Source organism: Arvicola amphibius, chromosome 7, assembly GCF_903992535.2.
Source record: "Arvicola amphibius chromosome 7, mArvAmp1.2, whole genome shotgun sequence".
Lineage (NCBI taxonomy): Eukaryota > Metazoa > Chordata > Mammalia > Rodentia > Cricetidae > Arvicola > Arvicola amphibius.
Window position 1 is genome coordinate 119,766,349 of NC_052053.1, and position 22,480 is coordinate 119,788,828.

Sequence of the window (22,480 nt, forward strand, 5' to 3'; positions counted from 1 at the left end):
GAGAAAGAAGGGTGGAGTTAGGGAGAAGCCATGTAGCCCTGCCAGAGACAGACACCAGAACTTTAGCCGGTAAGCCACAGCCGTGTGGTGATACACAGATTCATAGAAATGGGTTAAATTAATATATAAGAGTTAGTCACTAAGAAACTAGAGCAATGGGTCAAGCAGTGATTTGATTAATACAGTTTCTGTGTGGTTATTTCGGTTCTGGGCTGCCGAGATGAACAAGTGGAGAGCAGCCTGAGCGACCAAGTGGCCCTCCTCCAACAGTGTGCAGTAGATGGCTCTGTGCTTTTGGGGTGATGGACTTTTCCTCTCTTGTGATAACTTAGCCACTGTGGTGGAGTATGCCTAGCCTCCTACCTCCTGAGGGCTGGCTCTTTTTGTACAAGGCTATCAGTGTAACAAGAACTATTTAGAGACCAAACGAAATACAAGAACATGAACGTTTTGGAGGAGATGAGGGGGACCTCATGGGAGGAGCAGGGCAGCTTGCATGGGTTCCTATCCTGTTTTGTCTCATTTTGTAGTTTACATTTCTTTATTGTTGTGTATACGCACGAGCTTGGGTACCTCTGAGGAGTTTATCACTCACAAAGCAGCTTGTGAATTGAGTCTCTCTGTGCCATGTGGCTTCTGGGGATCAAACTTAGGTTCTCAGGGAGGTGACAGTTTGCTGAACCATCTCACTGGCATATACCCTCTTTTTTCCACCTGGTAACTTGCTTGATGGCTACATATGGAACTGGTACCATTGCTCATTGAACAGTTTAGACAGTGTTCAAGTCTAGTATCTAAGGAAACCTGATTTAAACTTAACTGTCACCCTGCAGTGATTTTACATGCCTTTGGGCCCCAAGTACCCTGGAACTTAGCTGATACAGAAGCTGTTTCCTGGCCTTGTTGACCATTAAACAGTTGAAATGATTTTATGTGGGTAGTAGGCTTATTACAAAAGAAGATTTAACAATAAAAATGTAAATTATTGCCGGGTGGTGGTGGCGCACGCCTTTAATCCCAGCACTCGGGAGGCAGACGCAGGCGGATCTCTGAGTTCGAGACCAGCCTGGTCTACAAGAGCTAGTTCCAGGACAGGCTCCAAAGCTACAGAGAAACCCTGTCTCGAAAAACCAAAAAAAAAATAAATAAATAAATAAATTATTTTAATGTTACTTATAACCATTTTATTCTGTATACTTGAAAAAATAACTTTTAATCTAAATCCTTGCCTCTTAGTTAATAAATTATTATGACACAAACTTAATTGCTTATTAAAAACAGGTTCCACCCCACCACCCCTACTGGTATTCTTTAACTTTATGCCTTCTTTAAGATCTAACCCTTAATACCACTTGGAAAAAGATGTTCTAGTATTTCCTACTCTGTTTTGCCTTCCTCTGAAGTCTCTTGTTTGTCTCTTTTGAAAATAACCTCTCATTGCACCAAAACACACTTCAAAAAGGGCTCTTAATATAGAGCCAGGGTCATCTGACTTGGCACATGTGTTTTCTTTCTTTTTTTTTTAAGATTTTTATTTTTGGTTTTTTGAAATAGGGTTTCTCTTTGTAGCTTGGGCTGTCCTGAAACTTGCTATGTGTAGATCACACTGGCTTTGAACTCAGATACCCACCTGCCTTTGCCTGCTGATTGCTGGATGTAAAGGCATGCACCACCATGCCTGGCTTTAAGATTTTTTTTAAAAAAATTATGTTTGTGGGGAGGGGGTCTATGCAGGTGAGCGCAGGAACCTGAGGCATATGATTCCTGGGAGCTAGAGTTGTGAGCTGCTGACATGGGTCCTACAAGAGCAGTGTGTGCTGTTAACTGCCGAGTCTGCTTTCCAGCTCCTAGTATTGTCATCATCATATTCTTCTTATTATTCTTATTTCATTGTATTGTGATTGTTTCTCTTGGTTTTATGGGTTTCTTTTTTCTTTCTTAAAATTTTTGTTGCTCTCTTGATACACGTGCAAATGAAACAATCCTAATAAACATACCCCAAATGATCTTTGAAGATCTGAGTGTCTATAGGGATAATCTGTAAGATAGACAGACTAGCCAAGAAGTAGACACAGGGAGAGCACTTTAACTACTTTGATGGGAGAAAGGTTCAGGAAGGTGTGAGTTAAAAGAATGACTTGCTCATAATAGTCACGTAATAATTGAAAGTAGACCAGTGTATGTTTTTATTCTGCAAAGCACAAAAGTTTGCCATAGCCTCCATTTGGGTATCCATTATTAACTTTTTGCCTATTTCTAATATTTTATATTTAGAAAAGCCTCCCTGTAAAATGATGCATGTGTACATGCTTAAATAAAAATTCAAACAAAGTGGAAATGTTTTAGAATCATCCACACACAAAGTTTTCCCTTTCTTCCCATTCTTTTGCTTAGGAACATCTGTTTATAGTATTCTATAAATACACATTTTTATGGTTATAATATGTGTTGAGTCTTTTGTGAGTTTTTTTCTACCCAATCTCTCTTTGAAGTTATTCTGTTTTCTATGTTTCTTGCACTGAAACTAGGTAGACTTTAGAAAGTAAAGATTCATACTAAGAAGTTACTGCAGTTTGAAAAAGGCACTGCATTTAGGATGGCCGTTTTATCCCTGTCCCTAGCTGTTACCCTAGGCTGTTTTTTCTGTATAGGACCTCAGGTAGCTTAGGCTAGCCTGGATCCTCCTGTGTTACATTTACAAACACATGATGGCATTCCTTGGCACATTGCTTTATTTTTAGACAGTTTTAAATTGTATCTTAGACCGAACTGGAACTCACTTGGAAATTGTTGGAACTCTCCCCCTTTCAGCCTCCTGAGTGCTGGAATGACTCATGAGTGAGCCCGGGCCCGGCTTACAGCCCGATCTGGTTAGCATTCCAAAAATCTCTGTTTTTGCAAGTTCTCCCCTCCTCGCCCTCTTTCCACCTTCCCTTCCTTTTTCTATATTGTTGCTGCTTTCCTTTTCTATTTTGTTTTTCTGCAAAGGTAAAGTCATTGGATACTGTAAATAGAAAATAAGGAAGGCACAGACTTGAAGTAAGGTTGTTTGCCCCTGTTATTATTAAGAATTCTTTCACTGCTTATTGACTGACTTTTTATCACAAATTCTCTTGTTAGGTACCTAGATTTATTAGTATTTCTACTATTAAGGTCTACTGAAATATCATGGCTAATTAATGTTAGTGTTGTGAGTTCTTTTCAACAAAAAGCTTAAAAATTAAAATGAAAAAGAAAGTTGGATTTGTTTCAGTTTGGGTTCCAAATTTCAGAACTGGTACAGCTTGCTCAACTTCCCTGATAGCACATTTAAGCTGCCGTGTGAGCTTAAAGATCTTTTCTTAGTCTTGTGTTATTAAGTTGATGAGGTGGCATAGGGGAAAAGGTCATAATGGTGTTGATTTTAATAATGTAAAGTTTATGAAATGATAGGTAATGGGATTTTGTTTTTGTTTCTTAATCAGCGACTTTTTTGAACGAACCATTCTGTGCAACAGCCTTGTGTGGAGTTGTGCAGTGACGGGCAGACCTGGACTGACCTATCAGGAAGCACTTGAATCAGAAAAAAGAGCAAGACAGAATCTTCAGAGCTTCCCGGAACCACTAATTATTCCAGTTTTATACTTGACCAACCTTACCCATCGCTCACGCTTACACGAGATTTGTGATGACATCTTTGCATATATCAAGGACCGATATTTTGTTGAAGAAACTGTGGAAGTCATTAGGAACAATGGTACAAGGTAAAGGACTTTTAATCTTCCCTATTGATAAGCATAAACTGCTCAAAAGTTAAATTATCGCCAAGCGTGATGCTACATGCCTCTAATATCAGCATTTGAAAAGTTAAGGCAGGAATATTATGGGTCTGAGTTAGCCTGGGCAGCATAACAAGCTTGTCTTAAAGACAACTTAGCACCACAGGTGAAGTATGGAAATCTTTCCTTTGCGTTCTTTAGCTACCCTGTTAGCCTACAGATAGACTGTCCTGTGATAGTTACTTTTTACATATCTTTCCATGTGTGTGCCACCAAAAAATGTATATGTCTATGTATCTGTACAAACACACATAGACATAGTCCTCTTTTAATATAATAGGTAATGTTTTTTAGGTTATATTGCTATGTAAACCACCTTCTCTTTAACTTACTATAAAGTAAACCCCATTACATGGACACTCCATATTTAAAAAGCCTAAAATAATGATATCTACCATAATCCTCATACTAAATAGTACTTTAAATATATTTGTATGTTTTGATGGTTTTCAATATTTTATTTAACAAAACTAGAACTGGGTTGTACATATACCACTTTTTTGTATGTTTCTGTCCCTTAAAAAAGCAAATACATTTCACATACCTTTATTGAGAAACCTAGCACCCACAAAGCCCTTGGTTTGCTCCCCAACACTCCATAACTATTTGTGATGGTGTGAGCCTATAATCTCAGCACTCCCTGTATCCTGTAGGTAAAAGCAGGAGGATTAGAAGTCCTGAAGACTGGAGAGATGACTTAGAGGTTAAGAGCACTTCCACATGTCCCGAGTTCAGTTCACAGCCACTATGGTGACTCATGTGCTGGCAGAACACTATTTGTAATAAATAATTCTTTGGAAAAAACAAAAGTTCAAGGTTATTCTTTGCTACACAGCAAGTTCAAGGCCAGTTTAAGCTAGTTGAGACCTTATCTCAGTATCTAAGTAGAATAGAGAAGCAGAGTCAGGCAGAGCCCTGAGTTCAAGTCCAGTCCGGGGTGGGGGGGGGGGGGAGGCAGAGTGCTGTGAGTCCTAGCCAAACTGGACTGTGTTGTGAGCTCCATGTCAGCCTGAACTGCAGACTAAGACTGCCTCAAAAAAATGAAGAGAAAGGGTCATGTTGTAAATATGATATTGGAATCTACTTAATGGTTCATACTTAAGGTGATGCCTCAAGAAAGTAGGTTGGGTTTTGATCTATATCACCAGAGGGAATAATGGAACCATATTTGGGGACTGATTTTCTTTTCCTTATGACTACTTATTTGTGGCAGGGCAAATATGCCCTATAATCTATAAATTATTATAGAACAAACTTTTAGAAATATAACTTACATATAAAAATGTAATTTTTAAACATTTTTGTTATTTTAAAATTGGGATATATATATACATACACATATACACACACATGTATACATGTATACATACATTTGTTTGCACTAGTACTGAGTTGGGATCCTTTGTAGAAAGGGAAATTTGGGAATAAACAATAGGAGAAAAGTAACTGGTATACAGAACAAAGGAGGCTAGTTGGAGAAGTGATGGAAAGTCTTATTCTAACAAGCATTAGGTAAGGGTTGAGAAGGGAATCTTAAGAAAGCCAGTGGTAGGCATGTTTAAATTTTTAATTACTATTTGTTTCTTTGGTTTTTTATTTATTGTGCGTATGTGTGGTATACATGTACATACCAGGTCCAAAGGCAATCTTTTGTGTTGGTTCTCTCCTTTGACTATAATACATGTCTTGAGGTTCCAACTCGGGGGTCCTCAGGCTTGGCAGCAGGTGCCTTTAGCCGCTGAGCTATCTCCCTGCCTCTCTGTTTTTCCTCTTCTAAAAATCAACCATAGATCTCTGGGGTGTGCAGTAACTGCTCTACTCTATATGCATGCTGTGCTTCTGTGTAAGTCATCAGGGATCCCGACCTCTTTCTTTGTGCCACATGTTGATTTGGGCTATTGATGTAGCAGTGAACAGATCCCCCATTCACCAGGCAAACATGTATGTTGCTTCTCGAGGGTGCCAGACATGGTCCCTGCCTCGGGGCCTTTGTATTCTTTCAACCTGAAAATTTCCCCATATTATCAAAATGGTGAACTCTTACTTTTCTCCATGTTTTTCTCACAGTCACTCTCTTATTTGGAGCCTTTTCTCTTTCCTCCTGAAATTCAGCAATTCTTTGTCCCAACACTTCAGGATTTGGTCTTTTGGATGCTTGCCAAACCAATGGTAGCTCAGCTTTTACCCCAATTGTGTAGATACTTCACTCCCCCTCTGTCTTTATTTTTCTTCCCTCTCCCCTCCCCTCCCCTCCCCTCCTCTCCCCTCCTCTCCTCTCCTCCCCTCCCCTCCCCTCCTCTCCTCTCCCTTCCCTCCTCTCCTCTTCTCTTGTTCCTTCCTTCCCTCCCTCCTTCCCTCCCTTCCTCTTTCTCTCTCCCCCCTCCTTTCTTTTGTTTGTTATGTTTGGAAGAGCTATCTTAATTTCCAACATGTTAAGTTCTTCGTTATATTGCTACAAATGTGTTTGTTTCAGGTTTGTTCATTCTTAAATGAGCCATGTAGTTTCTGTCTTCTTTCTTTGAATAGGGCTACTGTTACTGTCCGAACCATTATAACTTGGAATCGGATTCCCTCTTGCATCCCTGAAAGACTTGGAAGCAGATGCTTAACCCCAGTGCAGTGAATCACAAGTCATACTCTCCTATTACTCTAAAAAGAGGAAGAAACATTGTGCATTTAAGTCACAACTTCCTCAAATGAAGTAAAGAATGGCTGCCAGTGTGGCATGGTGGAACACACTTGTAATCCCAGCCCTGAAAAGGCTGATGGCAGGATGATCAGGAGATCAAAGCCATCCTGGGTGACATAGTGAGTCCCTGTCTAAATAAGTGAATGAAGAAATATTATAAAATTTAGACCAAACTGAGGGAAGGTGCCTAGAGTGAGCATGTACCCATGGAAATACTAACTGAAGAACACATTTATTTAAGAATAAGTTAATAATTCCAGTCTGCCGGAAAATACTTTTGGTGTTTAAGGTAGTGTTCTAGAAGAACAGACAATCTTTGGACCACATATGTGAACTTAGAGATAACTGAAAATCCAGACTGGATAGAAGGTCATTGCTGGTGTTTGTCCATGTGCCTTACCTCTGACTAGAATGTACACACTAGTCAAGAACCATTGACCTAAATCTCCTACTAAAATTAGAAGATTGGTGTTATGACCCTCTCAAATTAGGGGATCGTTTTTATTTTTGGTGTATGTGTGTGCACATGCACATGTAGAGTTGGCATCAAGTGTCCACCTTACTTGTATGTGTATGTGCGTACTTGGGCAAGTGTGTGCTTGGTTGTTTGTGTAGGTGTGAGTGAGCAGAGGTTGATGTTGGGTATCTTTCTGAAGCTTTCCAGATGGTTAGACTGGATAGCCAGGGAACTCTGGGGATTGCTAAGTATCTGCCATCCCCAGCACTAGGGGGTTGTTTTGTCTTTTCAGTGGGTGCTGGGAATCAAACTGGGATCCTCAGGTGTGCATGGTAAGCATTTTATTGACTGAGTTCATTTCCCCAACATATGTTTCTTTGAGACAGGTCATAATTCAACTGTCTACTCAAACTTGAAATATGGCTGAAGATGACTTTGAAGTTAGAATCATCCTGCCTCATCCTCTGAAGTGCTGGGAATAATAGGCATCCACCCCTTAGGGGTTTTTTTGTTTTGTTTTGCCTTCTCATTGTTTAGATTTTATGTATACGAGTGTTTTGCCTGCAAGCAAGTCGGTACTCCACTTGCATACCTGTTGCCTTAGAAGTCAAAGGTGGTTTTGATCCCCTGGGACTGGAGTTAAGGATGGCTGTGAGCCACATGTGGGTGCTGTGAATGAAACCTGGGTCCTCAGCAAGAACATTAAGGGCTCTTAACCATCTCTCTAACCCCTAGCTTCCAGGCTTTTGTTTGTAGGGTCTTTTTGAAGTAGATTCTTTGGGGTTTTGTTTATTTGATTTGTAGGTTTTGGGGGTATTTGTTTAGGGGTGCAGGGTCAACTTCTAGTGGCTTTTTTCCAAGATGGCCTCACACTGCCCTGCAGCGTCCTGTTAGGCTGGACTGGCTGAATATGAGCCTCCTGATCTATCTGTATGCAGTACTGGGATTGCACATGACAGCAGAACTGGTTTTTTTATTTTTTTTTAAAAAAAAGTTAGCCTGGGCTGTGGATCCTATGTCTGCATGGCAGACACCCCACTAGCTGAGCCGCCTCCCCAGCTCTGAAGTCATTTTTCATCTGTTTTATTTTGATCGCAGGGGCTGGGTAGCTTTTGTCAATTTGTACATATAAATATTTGAATGACTGCCACAAGAAGTCTAAAGAAGATACATAAAAATGATTTCTGATTATAAGACTAGGGTTTGTGAATCACCAAAAGATATAAGCTGTTTTAAAAGGCATGTAGTTAAGGTGTTGTGGAAGCTGAAAGAGTTCAGAGTAGCTTAGAAAAAATAAATGGCAGAAGGTATGTTAAAGTATGCTGACAACACTGAGAAGAGGCCATCGGTGAACGCCAGAGGTAAAACGTCCCTTCCCTGGAAGTGTGCTGGCCTAGTCAGTATGTAATCAACATTACAGAACTGAAATATGCAAGAATGCGTTGAGCCTGTAGGGTGAGCATGCTAGGTTCTTTTATTTAATTCTCATGGTCCAGATTGATTGGCTCCGAGTTTCTTTTTAAATGTTGTATGCTTTACTTGTGCAGAATATGAATTTTTAAGATATGCTTTTTCTATTAAAATAAGATTGATATATCATCTCCCCTTCTGCACACATACACATGTACATACATGCACATACACGGTATTTGGGAAACCCTAGCTATAAATCAGACACATAGGTGCAGATCTTATTCTGTTATATAATTTTACCTACTAAAATTATATATGTCGGAGAAATGCGAAAGGTTTAGAGTCCGTTTCTCAAATGCTCCCTTCAGAAATAGCAGTCAAAAATTGAAGCTGGGCGGTGGTGGGGCACGCCTTTAATCCCAGCACTCGGGAGGCAGAGGCAGGCAGATCTCTGAGTTCGAGGCCAGCCTGGTCTACAAGAGCTAGTTCCAGGACAGTCTCTAGAAACTACAGGGAAACCCTTGTCTCGAAAAACCAAAAAAAAAAAATTGAATATATAGTTTACTTTTTCTCTGTATTAATTAATTTTACAAATAGCCCATTTTGACTTAGTAATGGTTTGGATGTTATCTCGTGTCAGACGCGTAGATGAGCTGGGTGTGGTGGCACATCTATTATCCCATATTTGAAGGCTGGGCAGCCTAGGAAGTTCCAGGTCAGCAGCAAGTGAGACAAGCAAACCCAGCAAGGCACATTAAATGTATACCGTTTCTAATTGGTTTTTTAGGAACTGATTAAACTGTTGCCTCCTTAAGACCCATTGAATACAGCCCTTCCCTGAGGCTGCAGAAAGTATTTCTTTTACTGATTGCTGTGAGTTCTTTGACAATAACTCCTTTTGGGCTAACAAGATGGCTAAGTGATTAAGAGCACCGGCTGTTTTCCCAGAGTCCCTGAGTTCAATTCCCAGCAGCCACGCAGTGCTCACAACCATCTGTAAAGGGATCTGATGCCCTCTTCTGTCCTATAAGTATATATCCAACCGAGCATTATAAACACAAATAAGTCTTTAAAAAAAAGAGCACTCCTCTCCTCTTCTGCCTGCTGCATGTTTGTAGGTAGAGTCTCACTGTCGGAGCCCATGGCTCAGGTAGTCTTCCACTGCCTATATACTGCCATGCGAGCTGAAAACTGCATTTTCTTTCAGTAATGTCAGAACCTTTAGCTGACTGGCCGACTTTCCCAGCCTAGGTAAAATAAGTTAACATAGCAGATTTGGATTCGCACCAAAGAGTTGGATTGATACCTAGGGGTCTCTTAATATGACCCTATACTATTTTTGTTAAGTTTTTAAAGAATTTTTTTATTTTAAAGATTTATTTAGTTATTATGTATAACAATGTTCTGGCTGCATGGTGTGCCTGCAGGCCAGAAGAGGGGCACCAGAACCTCATTACAGATGGTGTGAGCCACCATGTGGTTGCTGGGAATTGAACTCAGGACCTCTGGAAGGAGAGTCAGTGCTTCTTAACCTCTGAGACATCTCTCCAGCCCTAGTTTTTAAAGAATTTGAAGGAGATTTACATACATGTTTGCTTGTGTGTATGTATGTGTACTGTGTGTAGGGGCCAGAAGAGAGTGTCAGATTCCTGGGGACTGGGCAGTTGTGAGCTGTCGTGTGGGCTCTGGGCTCTGGCTCCTACACGGATAGCGTGCACTCTCGTTGTCTCTTTGGCCCCAAGGGAGTTAACTTTTAAAACAAATATTATTTAGTAAAAAAAAAAAAAAGCATAAGCTGTTGATTATTTTAATGTTGTTTTTCTAATTACCTTTGAAAATAAATAATTGTAGAATCTTTTTAACCTGGTGAGTATAACCAGTTTTAGTATCAAATGGTGACTTACAGGCTTCAGTTGGTGTTGCTTGTCTGTAATTTCATTATTTGAGAGGCAGAGATGAGGGTCACTGCAAGATAAGACCAGCATGGTCTCAAAAAAGGAAAAGAAAAAGGGAAAGGTGACTAAACACTCTAGTACTCTTTACTTTAAACTATTAAAATATGTTCTCAGTAACTACACAAAAATCTTAAACAAAAATATCTAATACAAAGAGTGGGCACTCGGGATATGATAAATTAAAAAATGCACATTTTCTCGTGGAGTTCTATGTTTATGTGTGTGAGTGCATGGTTATATGTGGAGGCTAAGGCTCAACCTTGGTGTCCTTCCTGAGTGCCATCCATCACGATTGTTTGAGATGGTCTCTAACTGCCTGGAGCTCATCATTGTGTAGACCAGCTGGACAGTGAACCCTGTGGGTTCCTGTCTCTGCCTCACAAAGCTGGGCTTCTAAGCACATACCTCTTTGCCCAGTTTTTTCCCCCTTCTGGTGCAATGAACTTTATGATGGTATTTGAGAGACAGGGTTTCTTGAGCTCCTCCCCCTTCTTGTGTGGGTCTTGCATGGAAGCTGTTGTGGGGGGGGCGGGGTACTGGGGTAGATGCTCAGTGTTAGGGGCTGAGTTGGAGCAGGGACTTCTCTCTTCCTCTCATGGCCCTTTCTCTGGGATGGGGTGGTCCAGGGCCCTTGGAGGCCATGTGGGATCATGAGGTCCACCACCCTGTTGCTGTGGCCAATTTGTTGTCATCCAGGAAATAGGTATTGATAAAGTGTTCATTGAGGGCAGTGACACCAGCGTCAAAGTTGGAAGCTGGGTGTTACAGTTAAAATTATAGGTGACAACCCAGTGCTCAGTATAGCCCAGGATGCCCTTTAGTGGGCCCTCTGAGTCTGCTTCACCATCTTCTTGATGCCATTGTGCCTAGAAGCTCATCCCTGACAGACTTTGGACCTAGGAACACAGAAGGCCATAGCAGTTAGCTTCTTAATCAGTTCTGAGATGACCTTACCCTACAGTCTTGGCTGTTCCTGGTGGCTGCAGGGATGACATTCTGGGCAGCCTGTGACCATCATGCCATGTTTTTTCATAGGGGCCACCCACAGGTCTCCAGGGCAGTGGTGATGGCCTGGCCTGTGGTCATTCATCAGTTCACCTGGCCAGGGGTCACTGGGCAGTTGGTAGTGCAGAAAGCATTTTGACAACTTCTAGTGAGGTTGTCTTACTTTTTGTAGTTGAGCCCTGTCACAAACATGGAGGGACAGCAGAAGGTGAAGAGGCAATGACACTGTGCTGCCTCTTCACTTGGGCCCTTATCTTCTCTATGGTTGTGAAGACACCAGTAGACTCCACAGCATATTTGGTACCAGCCTCACCCCATTTGATGTTGATTGACTCTTATTTCTGGAAGATGGAGATAGCCCTTCCCATTGATGATAGTTTCACTTTCTCAGCCCTGACAGTGCCATGGATCGTGTAGTGATGGCCAGTTAAGGGGAGGGAGGAGTAGTTTGATGGCAGCAGTATCCACGTTGCCAGAATTGAAGAGCAGGACCCAGTTCTTCTGCCCAATCTGTTCACCTTGACCTTAATACTTTGTGTCTCAGGGACAAGGGCTGACTCTGAACTGGGAGGAACAGAGAGTCCCCCCACCCCCACCCCCATTATGGTTCTGGGGAAGAAGCTCAAGTTCTTGAGTTTGTACAAGTACTTTGCTAGCCTGAGTTTCTTTATATAATTACTATCTTTAATGAAACAGTGAGTTGTCATTAAAATGTAGTGACATTGAGGACAATGGAGCAATAGAGAGTTATTTGGTTTAAGCACATACATGCTTAATGCCTGTTTGGGGGACAGGGTTAACTAGGTCTCAAGGATCCCAGATTGGTCCTGTCTGGGATTGCAGATGTATTACTACTCTCAATGTTTGCAGGCATGTGTGTTGAGGGTTGTTTTGATTGTTGGTTGATATAGGAAGAAGCAGGCCGTGTGGGGTGGCAACCATTCTGTGGTGGCCTGGGATTCCGGAACAAGACGAGCAAACTAGACGAGAAGAGCTTGCAAGCCAGGGAGGGATGTTTTTCTCTTCTTTGCTCCTGACTGTGGGTCTAATGTGACTGCTGCCTGAGTTCCTTTCTTGGCTTCTTCAAAACAGTGAGCCTAACTTAAGAATTGTGAGTTAAGTGAGTCCCCTTCTCCACTCGGCTCGATTTTGGTCAGAGTGTGTGTCACAGCAACATGGGTGAACTATAGTAAGACCGACATGACCAGTTTCCTGGCAGGAAATGTCCTAAGCAGCACCCGAAAATCCTTTCATTCTGTTTCTTGGTGATACTAGAGATGTATGCTTTTGTTTGCTTGCCTGCTTTGTTTCCTGGGCTATACTTGAACTCATGATCCTACTACTCCTTAGTATCCTGAGTAGCTGGGCTTAGAGCATGTAATAGTGCCTGATACAATATGTTTTAATTAAAAAAAAACTACTCAGACAGTTGTTAATTTTATACATTTATGTACTTACTTGGGAGGGGGGTATGCCTCATGGAAATCAAAGGGATGACCATGGTTCTTTCCTCCACCATGTAGATTTCTGGGCATCAGACTCACATCAATCAAGCTTGGGTGGCAGGTGCCTGTACCTGCTTGAGCCGTCCTATCATATTAACCTTTGTTTCTGGTTTTGTTTTGTTTTGTTTTGAGATAGATTCTTGTTTATTTTGCTTAGACTGGCCTCAACTTACTTTGCAATGCAGGCGGGCCTTGACTTTGGGGTTATTCAGAAAGTAACATGCATAATTCCATTATTTTTATCCTTTTGATCTCTCCTAGGTGAAGTAAATACTTGTAATCAGAGTTAATATTTCTTACATTTAGTCATTAACATCCTTAAAACTGCTGTTTTGAGATAAATACTTCACATACAGTTGTAAGATAGTAAAGGTTTTCCCAATGATATTATCTTGCAAAATTCTGATAACAGTATCACATCCAGGATGTTGACATTGTACTTTGGATACAGAACATTTCTGTCCCTATAATAAGCACCTGCTTCCCATGCTATTCATGACACTACATCTGCTTCTCTCTTGTCCCTAGAGTGAGCAAGCGATAGATCTCTTGAGGGTGCAGTTCTTAGGTCACCATTGTTTAGGTAGTTTCCATTTTCTGACACAGTATGACTTGAAGTCTATACTGCCAATGATAATTATTTCATGATTCTCTAGCTTTTTTTGTTTGTTTTTTCTTTTTTCGAGATGGGGTATCACTGTGTAGCTCTGGCTGTCCTGGCACTCACTCTGTAGACCAGGCTGACCTCAAACTCACAGAGATCTGCCTACTTCTCTGCCTCCTGAGTGCTGGGATTTAGGACATGCAACACCACCGCCCACCCTTTAGCTCTTTTATACCTCAATCTTTGGATTCTTTGGAACCAAGAAATAGTAGCAATAGATTTGAAAGACAGAAGCTAAGTTTCTGAGGAATCTGTGAGGCTCTGATTTGGCTTTTTGAGTAACGGTCATTGAGCCAAGTGAGGCCTAGCCATAAGAAGCTTGGAAAGGAGTGGCGCCTGTGGTTTGGTGTGACGCATAGCTACTAGCAGCATGGACAATAGCCAGTGCAGGTGGTACCGTAAATATGTGCCGCGTTCTAGGCAGTGTCTCAATTCTGTACAGGTTTCCTCCCCCCCCCCCCCCCCCCCCCCAGTTCCTCTGTAAGGGAGTTACTGTTCTTTCTTTGGCTTTAAGTAGATAAGTACCTCAAATTCTTGCCGTCCATGGTTCCTGTTGTAGTCAGACTCTTCCCTCTGACAACTGTAAGATTATTTTTAGACTCTGCACCATATGGACCTCAGGGCTCAGTAGACCTGGCTTTTCCTCGCATGACCGTCACCAGTGGTATCAGTCATGCATGGGCTCTGCGGTGCAGAGTGTCACTGTCACAGAGCCCCAGAAAGCTCCCTGCGCTGCCTTGGAAGGCTGGGTAATGTCATTCCTGGGTATGAGATTTAAGTCTGCAAACGGGAGTGAAAGCCGGGCAGTGGTGGTGCACACCTTTAGTCCCAGCACTCGAGGCAGAGGCAGGGGGGATCTCTGAGTTAGAGGCCAGCCTGGTCTGCAGAGCGAGTTCTGTAGCTATGGTGTTTCACAGAGAAACCCTTCTCTAAGGGAAAAGATAAGGACGATGTGCCAATAGCTACATCCTGCCTAAAAGAGAAAACAAAACAAACAAACAAGAAAAATCAAACCTTTTGATTACTTTCATTCTCCGTTTCCAGAGCCTTATCAGTACACTAGCATCTACTAGACTACCTAAAAAGTTTTAATGTGATTTCCTGCAATTTTTCCTCTTTAGAAACTTTGTCAGCCAATGTGAAAATCAGCATGTAGACATAAATTTATCTAAATTTAACATTTAGTATTTAGACAGTATTTCAATTGCTGACAGTGTAGGTATGTTCATTGAAGACAATAACATAGATTTCTTTTTTGTTGTGTAAAACAAGCTTTAACCCATTTTAATCATTTTGATTGTGAAATCCTGTGGCATTCACAGTGTTGTATAACTATCATCACTATTTCTAGAACATTTTCATCATTCAAACAGAAACTCTGTACTCATTAGGCAATAACTTCCCATTCTACTACCCTCCCCCAGCCCCTGGGTAACCTTTATTCGACTTTGTCTGTATAAACTTAACTTATTCTGTATACTTCATAAAAGCAGGCTCAAGTCTTTGTCCTTTTGTGACTTATCACACTGAATATTTTCAGGGTCCATTCATATTGTAGAATTTATTGGAACGTCATTCTTTCTATGTTGTAATATTCTGTTATGTTTATATAACCACAGTTTGTTTATCCATTCATCTGTGAGTGGACATGTTTGGTTTGATTCCATGTTTGGTCTATTAGAAACATTGGTGTTCAAGTATCTAAATACTTGTTTTTATTTATTTTTATTTTTGGTTTTTTGAGACAGGGTTTCTCAACAGCCTGACTGTCCTGGAATCTCGCTTTGTAGACCAGGCTGGCCCTTGAACTCAGAGATCTGCCTGCCTCTGCTTCCCAAGTGCTGACATTAAAAGCCTTCACCACCACTGCCTGGTTTTGTTTTAATTTCGTGTTAAAAGATTTTAAGGTGGACTTGATGGGTTAGACTGATATATTCTATGTTTGACTTGGTGGGGAGATGGAAATACTCTTTCCTGTAGCACCGTTCTTATTTTCTCTACACAGCCTTACCAATACTGGTTAGTGTCTATGGTAAACACCACCTTCCTGGATATGTCTATTTACTGCAATTTTGATTCTGTGTTTTATAGATGAGACAAGCATCGTTTTGTTTTTTGTTTTTTTTTATATTTATTTGTCTATTTATTTATACAGTAATCCTGCCTGTAGGCCAGAAGAGGGCATCCATCTCATTATAGGTGGTTTTGAGCCACCACATGGTTGCTCAGAATTGAATCAGACCTCTGGAAGAGCAGTCAGTGCCGCTTAACTGCTGAGCCATCTCTCCAGCCCTGTTTGTTTGTTTGTTTGTTTGTTTGTTTGTTTGTTTCAAGACAGGGTTTCTCTGTAGCTTTGGAGCCTGTCCTGGAACTTGCTCTGTAGACACAGCTGACCTCAAACTCACAGAGATCCACCTGCCTCTGTCTCTGAGTACTGGATTAAAGTCATGTGACAACCACCGCCCTAACCGAGACAAGCTCTTTTTATGCTCTGTGCCATTATATCTTCTTTGGATAGTCTTTACTCAGCTCTTCCATTTTTAAGAAACGCATTGTTTTTCTTTCAATTGTAGAATTCTTCATGTATTTACTGTATCTCAGGTTTTATAGAATGAGTTAGAAGTATTCTCTATTCTTCAGTTTTAAAAAGATGTTTATGTTTTGTGTCATTTCCTGCATGTGTGCATGCTGCACGCATTAGATACCCCAGGACTGGTGTTAAAGCTGCAGTGTGGGGTGCTGGGAACCGGACTCCAGTCCTCTGTAGGAGCGAGCAAACTGCTCCTAATCATCGGCATTGTTCAGTATTAAGACTTTAAATATTTTAAACGAATTATGTGTGGGGTTATGTGCATATGAGTACAGGTGCCGATGGGGACCAGAGGGTGTTGGCTCTCCTTGGAACTGGAGTTACTGGCAGGTGTGACCTCCTGATGTGGGTGCTGGAACTGAACTCAGGATCTCTCTGCAAGAGCAATAAGTGCTCTTAATTGCGAGCCATCTCAGCAATTAAAATATTAAAATTAATACAGCAATTAAAAATACAGCCATTTAAAATATTATTTATTTGTTTAGTTTAGATTTATTTTTGTTACATTAAATTATGTGGGTGTATGTGGGTTTGTGTACTTGACTGTGGTGCCTGCAGAGGCCAGAGGTATTGGAGTCCACTGGAACTTGAATTACGGCCCCTGTGAGCCATCTGATGTCAGTGCTGGGAAATGAACTTGGGTCTACCACAACAGCAGTGTTCAATGTAACTGAAGCGATCTTTCCCATTCCCCAAATTTTATTTTTTATTATTAAATTATTGTTATTATTATTATTTTGTGTGTGTGGTGTTTGTTTTACACTTGTAGAGGGTCAGAGGACAGCTGAGTGGAATCTTCTCGACTACCTTTCTGTAGGTTCCAGATATCAGACTTGGGTTGCACACACAGCATATACACCTTTGCTCATGAAGTGCCATGCTCATGAATAGCACAGTATCTAATGTGGGCTCACCGTTTTCTCAATAACACCTCATTAGTAGGAATTCACATGATCAGGATATTTTAGTAGGCCTACCTGATTACCTGAGTTATAGAACAATGGTAGATGTAATCCCACCACTGCTTGCTTCCTGCTTTTAAAATTACCATGTTCTGCAGGTCTAGTTTACCTGTTATTTTTTCATGTATTTATTTTATGTGTATGGGTGTTTGTCTGCATTTCTGTCTGTGTACCATGTTACAGCTGGTTGTGAGCAGACCTGTGCTGCTGGGGAACTGAACCCCTATCCTTGGGAAGAACGTGAGTGCTCTAAACCACTGAGACATCTCCCAAGTCCCAGCTGTTAGTCTTTTAGTAACTTGAATATATATTTTGCTTCTTATAAAATTAGTTTATTTGAAGTGTGTATTGTTAAATTTTTTTTTAAAGATTTATTATGTATACAGTGTTCTGTATGCATGTACACCTACTGACCAGAAGAGGGCATTAGGTCTCATAGATGGTTGTGAGCCACCGTGTGGTTGTTGGGAATTGAACTCAAGTCCTCTGGAAGAGCAGTCAGTGCTCTTAACCTCTGAGCCATCTCTCCAGCCCCCTGTTAAATGCTTTTTAAATATACTGTTTTACAGCCATCACTACAGTCTAATTTTAGAAAATTCAGCACCTAGAATGAAACCTGTATGCATTAGCACTCATTACCCTTTCCACTACTCCCACACACAGGCCAACTTTCCTGGTATCCATCCTCTGTTTACTTTCTCTGTGGGTTTTCTTATTCTGGAACTAATATACATGGAGTCATGTGTTGTATTTTATGCCTGGCCTTTTCATTTAGCATAATGTTTTCAAGACTCGTCCGTACTATATACACCAGTGTGCAGTTCCTTTTGAGACAGACTGTATGTATGGAGCTCAGACTGCATTACAGTGTCCCTGTGCGTCTGCTTCCTAGTGATGGGGTCCGTGGGCACACGCCCCTATGTCCCTTTGGTCCCTCATAGTATTCCATTATATTAGATATTTAACACACATTCTAGTTGTTTTGCGATTAATGGACATATGAATCATTTCTATTTTGGGATATTATGATAGTGGACATGTATGTACAAGTGTTTTCTTTATTTTCTTACAACATTGTACATGTGTCTGTTTATTCCCCGTGTGGTCCCTATGTCCGTGTGGTCCCTGTCACAGTGCAACAAGTGGGAGATAATGGACAGCTTCCAGGAATAGATATGAGGGAAATGGTTTGTCTTTCTATGTGTGTGTGTTTGGGGGCGGGGGTATACAATGAGCAGTGGAAAGTACATTGATTTCAAAACTCGAAGAAATGAATTTACAGCAAGAAGTATTTTGTAAAAAGCAAGTGAAATGTTTTTTCTATCACTGTTAGTTGATACAGTTCTCCAGATGGAGAAATAGAATATCTATTGGGGGGAGGGGCATGGAGAGGGAGGAAGATATTTAAGAGAGCTGGCTCTCTAGGTTCTGAGATGAAGTTCGCACAGTTGGCTGTCTGACAATGGGGTCACCAGAAATCAGCACCGTAGCATTGCTCCGTCCATATCTGAAGGCTTCTGAAACAGGAGCCTGGCTGATGCACAGCAGAGAACAGTGGGGTGGGTGCTGCAGGTACCAGGGCCCAGGAAATCTTTGGAGTTCTACTCAGGGGGAGATTAGGGCATCCCAGGAAGAAGGTGAATTTACCTTCTCCTGGCCTTTTGTTGAGTATAATATTGGTAGAAACTAGGTTGGGTTTTGCTTCCAGCATGGATGACAAAATGCTTCCACCAGTCCCACTGGCTCACACTTCTGTCTCCTCTGGAAGACCCTCAAAACACACCCAGAAAATTGTGCTTTTATTGTTATTTGTAGTTCTGGGGGTTGAGTCCACGGTTTGTGTATGCTGACAAGCACTGTACCAGCTGGCCACATCCCCAGCCCAGAATCTTATCGACTGGATTTCAAATTAGATGGCAAGTTTTCTTTTTAATTAAATTATTTAGTCAACCATAGCACTTCAAAACAAGTCCCTACTGTAGTATATGAATGGCATTTGGGTTGTATTACTAGTAATATGTATCTATTTGAGACCTTATTACAACATAAGCACATTACTCCATCTGACATGAATCAAATAAGTACATACCGAGTTATTCGAATAGCAGACTTCTGAGTGTTGTGTTATAAAATGTCAGGTGACTTGTATTTTGTGATTGTGTTCATTCTAGGCTGCAGTGTAGAATCTTGGATCCTCCCTCCCTTACATCAAAATGGTTTTGCTAATGGACACATGAGTCAGTGTTGACGGAGAGACTATTGTCATCAGTGACAGCGATATTCAGAAACACAAAGCAGCTCTTTTCAGCAGGGGTAAGTAGTTTGTGACTTAGCGGTCAGATTGGTGGTTGTCTATTGCATTGTTTCTCTTTTCCGGCTTCTCCTTTTATAGTCATAATGTGTATACCGTCCATAAATAATACATTTCAACATGGATGGTAGATGTAAAATGTAGACCTGGTTAACTCTGCTTAGCTGCTTAAGAACAGTTTACTTGCTGGGTCCATGCCTTTGGGAGGCAGAGGTAGGCAGATCTCTGAGTTTGAGACCAACTTGGACTGTATAGTGAGTAGTTAGCCAAGGGCTACATAATGAGACCTTGTCCTTTTGAGGTGTCCAGGCTAGCTTGCAACTTTCTATATAGCTAAGAATGATGTTGAATTTCTGATCCTTATGCCTCCTAGTTCCCAATTGCTGGGATTACACACAGCGAGCCACTATGCCCACTTTTCCTTTCTTTTTCCTCATTTCTTCTTCCCTCCAAGTTTTCTGACATAGAGACTGGGTATATAGCTCAGTTGGTAGAATACTTACTTACTAGCATGCATGTTCAATTCCCACCACACATAAACTGGAAGTGGTGGCACATGCCTGTAATCTAACACTGGGAAGGTGAAAGCAAAGCCGGGAGTTAAAAGTTACTTCAACTACGGAATGAGCTCAAAGCCAGCCAAATCATCTGAGACCCTATCTATCTGTGTGTGTGAATATATATAACATTTTTAAATATTGGATAGGCATTTCACATTGATTAGCGAAAACACTACAAGGGCATGATTGAATCTTAGTAGGCATTTTAATTATGCATTCAATAAAATTCCCTTGAGTGAATAAAGTAGCTGGAAAATTAATAAGTAGTACTTATTATTAGCTAATACAGTGTGAAATGCTATCTAACTTACAAAAACGTTAGTTCAAATAAAACCACATAAGATTGTATTATGGCTGGTGTAGAGTTTATCTTCAATCACAGTACTTGGAGGCAGAGGCAGCTTGTTCTCAGTGAGTTCAAGGCCATCTGGGAGTTATAGTGAGACCCTGCTTCAAAAGAAAAAAAGAAAAAGAAAGATCCTGTTACTACAGTGTACAAAGAATGAAGTTTTAAGATGTTTTGAAATGATTAACTGATTTGGGTCTGTCCCCTCTTCTTTTAGGAAGAAAAAAGATGCAGTCGATCCTTATTATTCAGGTACAAGGTGCAGCCCACTAAAAAGGAAATGTATGAGTCTGCTATCGTAAAAGCAACACAAATCAGGTAACACTCAATTTTTTTTATAGGTATCTAAATGAGAAATAACTAAACAAGTGGATAATGTTGCAAATAATTGATGCTATTTTAAAATTCAGTGTACGTTTATATATTTAAAGCAGTAATAAAATGAACCTGAGCCCCTGGTTTGAATTAGTAACTAAGTCTGAGTCATTTCCAAGCTAATGAGTTAAGGACTTTGTTAGTAGGCTGTCTGTTACATGAAGTACGAGTATACATCATATTAGCTGTGCTCATCTCGCTGTTCTCTCTCGCTGCCCACACTGGTTCCCTTCCTCTTCCCAAATAGTCCCCTTCTACTTAAGTGGTTTCAGCAATTCATGTTCCCATCTGTTAGTATTCAGGTATCTGTACTGGCTCAACCTTGAGGTACACGTCCTCAGCTGGAGCCACTAAGAGCACCTCCTGCACACATTCACTATGTTTCCTTTTAAAAGGACCTGCCCACCTGCCATTTCTCCCTCTTTCTGCCTGTCTGTCTGTCTCTCCCTCTTCTCTTCTGCCACTCCTGTCCCCAGAGGCTGGTCTCCCCTCTTTTCCCATTCACCTTTCCCCCATCAGAAGCCCTCCACCTGAGCTCTGTCGCATGCCATCTTTCCTTCACATGCTGGTCTTTCTAAATTACGCCACCGTTGACAGTGTATGTGGGCTCTTTCCCCCATGTTCACTAGTGTTTGTTTTGTTTTGGGGGGGATGTGGTGGTTGTTTTTGGGTGGGGAGCAGGGTCTCACTGTGTAGTTCTGGCAGGCCTGGAACTCCCTATGGAAACCAGCCTGGTCTTGCACGCAAACTCAGAGATCTGCCCGCCTGTGCTTAAAGAGTGTAGCACCACAACTGCCGGTGCATTCTGTTTTCAAACACTTACTTATAATTATGTGTGTCTGTGTGGGGGTATGTGCACATGACTGTGGGTGCTCATGGTTACCAGAGGTGTTAGATCACCCTGAAACTGGAATTACAGGCAGCTGTGTGCCACTTGACCTGAGTACTGGCAACCAAACCTGGGCCCTAGCAAGAACAGCGCATTTCCTTAACCGCTGAACCCTCTCTCTCCAGCCCATTTTGTTTTGCTTTGCTTTCTTGATGGTAGCAATATTTTCTTGGATGAATAGGACCTTGATGTAGTTTTAATACACATTGTCATGATAGTCAAGGATGCTGAACATTTTTTCATGTTTATTAACCATTTGTATTTCTTCAAGAACTGATTAATTCAGTGACTTGTGTATTGTACATTGTATTTTTTTAGCTTGTGTAGGGGTGTAGGCGTGGGGGTGTGTACTTGTGTGTATGTGGAGGCCAGAAGTCAACTTAGGGTGTCATTCCTCAGAAGCCTTCTCTACTCTTGCTTTTTAGTATTATCTTTTTAAGATTATAATTGCAACATTTCTTCCTTCCCCCCGTCTCCTTCCAAACATACCTCCCATACACCACTCTCCACTTGGCCTTCAAATTAATGGTCGCTTTTTCTACTAATTTTCATTCTACACATACAGGTATATACATATATATTCCTAAATATAACTTTGTTGAATCATATAATGTAACTTGTGGGCTGACGATTTGGCATTGAACAACCAGTTGGTGTGTTCTTTCCTGATTATGCAGCTGTCAGTAGTTCTTTATTACGTGTGTGTGTGTGTGTGTGTTGTGTGTGTGTGTGTGTGCATGTGTGCACATGCTGAGTGCTTAGGCACTGAAGACCTGCTTGGGCAGGGGAATTCATGTCCCAAAGAGGACATATGGGGTCAGTGGGGGAAGAGAGGGAGGAGACGATGAATTGGGATGTCTGTGAGCAGCTTTAATTGGAAAGACTACACTTTTTATACTGTATAGCTACAACAGGGGATAAAAAGGGAGAAGGGCTTGTGA

General features: G+C 41.2%; 1 protein-coding gene across 1 annotated transcript in view; it reads left to right on the forward strand.

The window, feature by feature from the left end:
- Baz1a (bromodomain adjacent to zinc finger domain 1A) overlaps window positions 1-22,480 on the forward strand; it is a 77,575-nt gene that overhangs the window by 9,698 nt on the left and 45,397 nt on the right. The window contains 7 exon segments of the mRNA XM_038338135.2: window positions 3,465-3,743; window positions 19,230-19,247; window positions 19,249-19,297; window positions 19,299-19,335; window positions 19,338-19,371; window positions 20,493-20,515; window positions 20,518-20,593. Of these exon segments, the coding sequence (XP_038194063.1) occupies window positions 3,465-3,743; window positions 19,230-19,247; window positions 19,249-19,297; window positions 19,299-19,335; window positions 19,338-19,371; window positions 20,493-20,515; window positions 20,518-20,593 (516 nt within the window).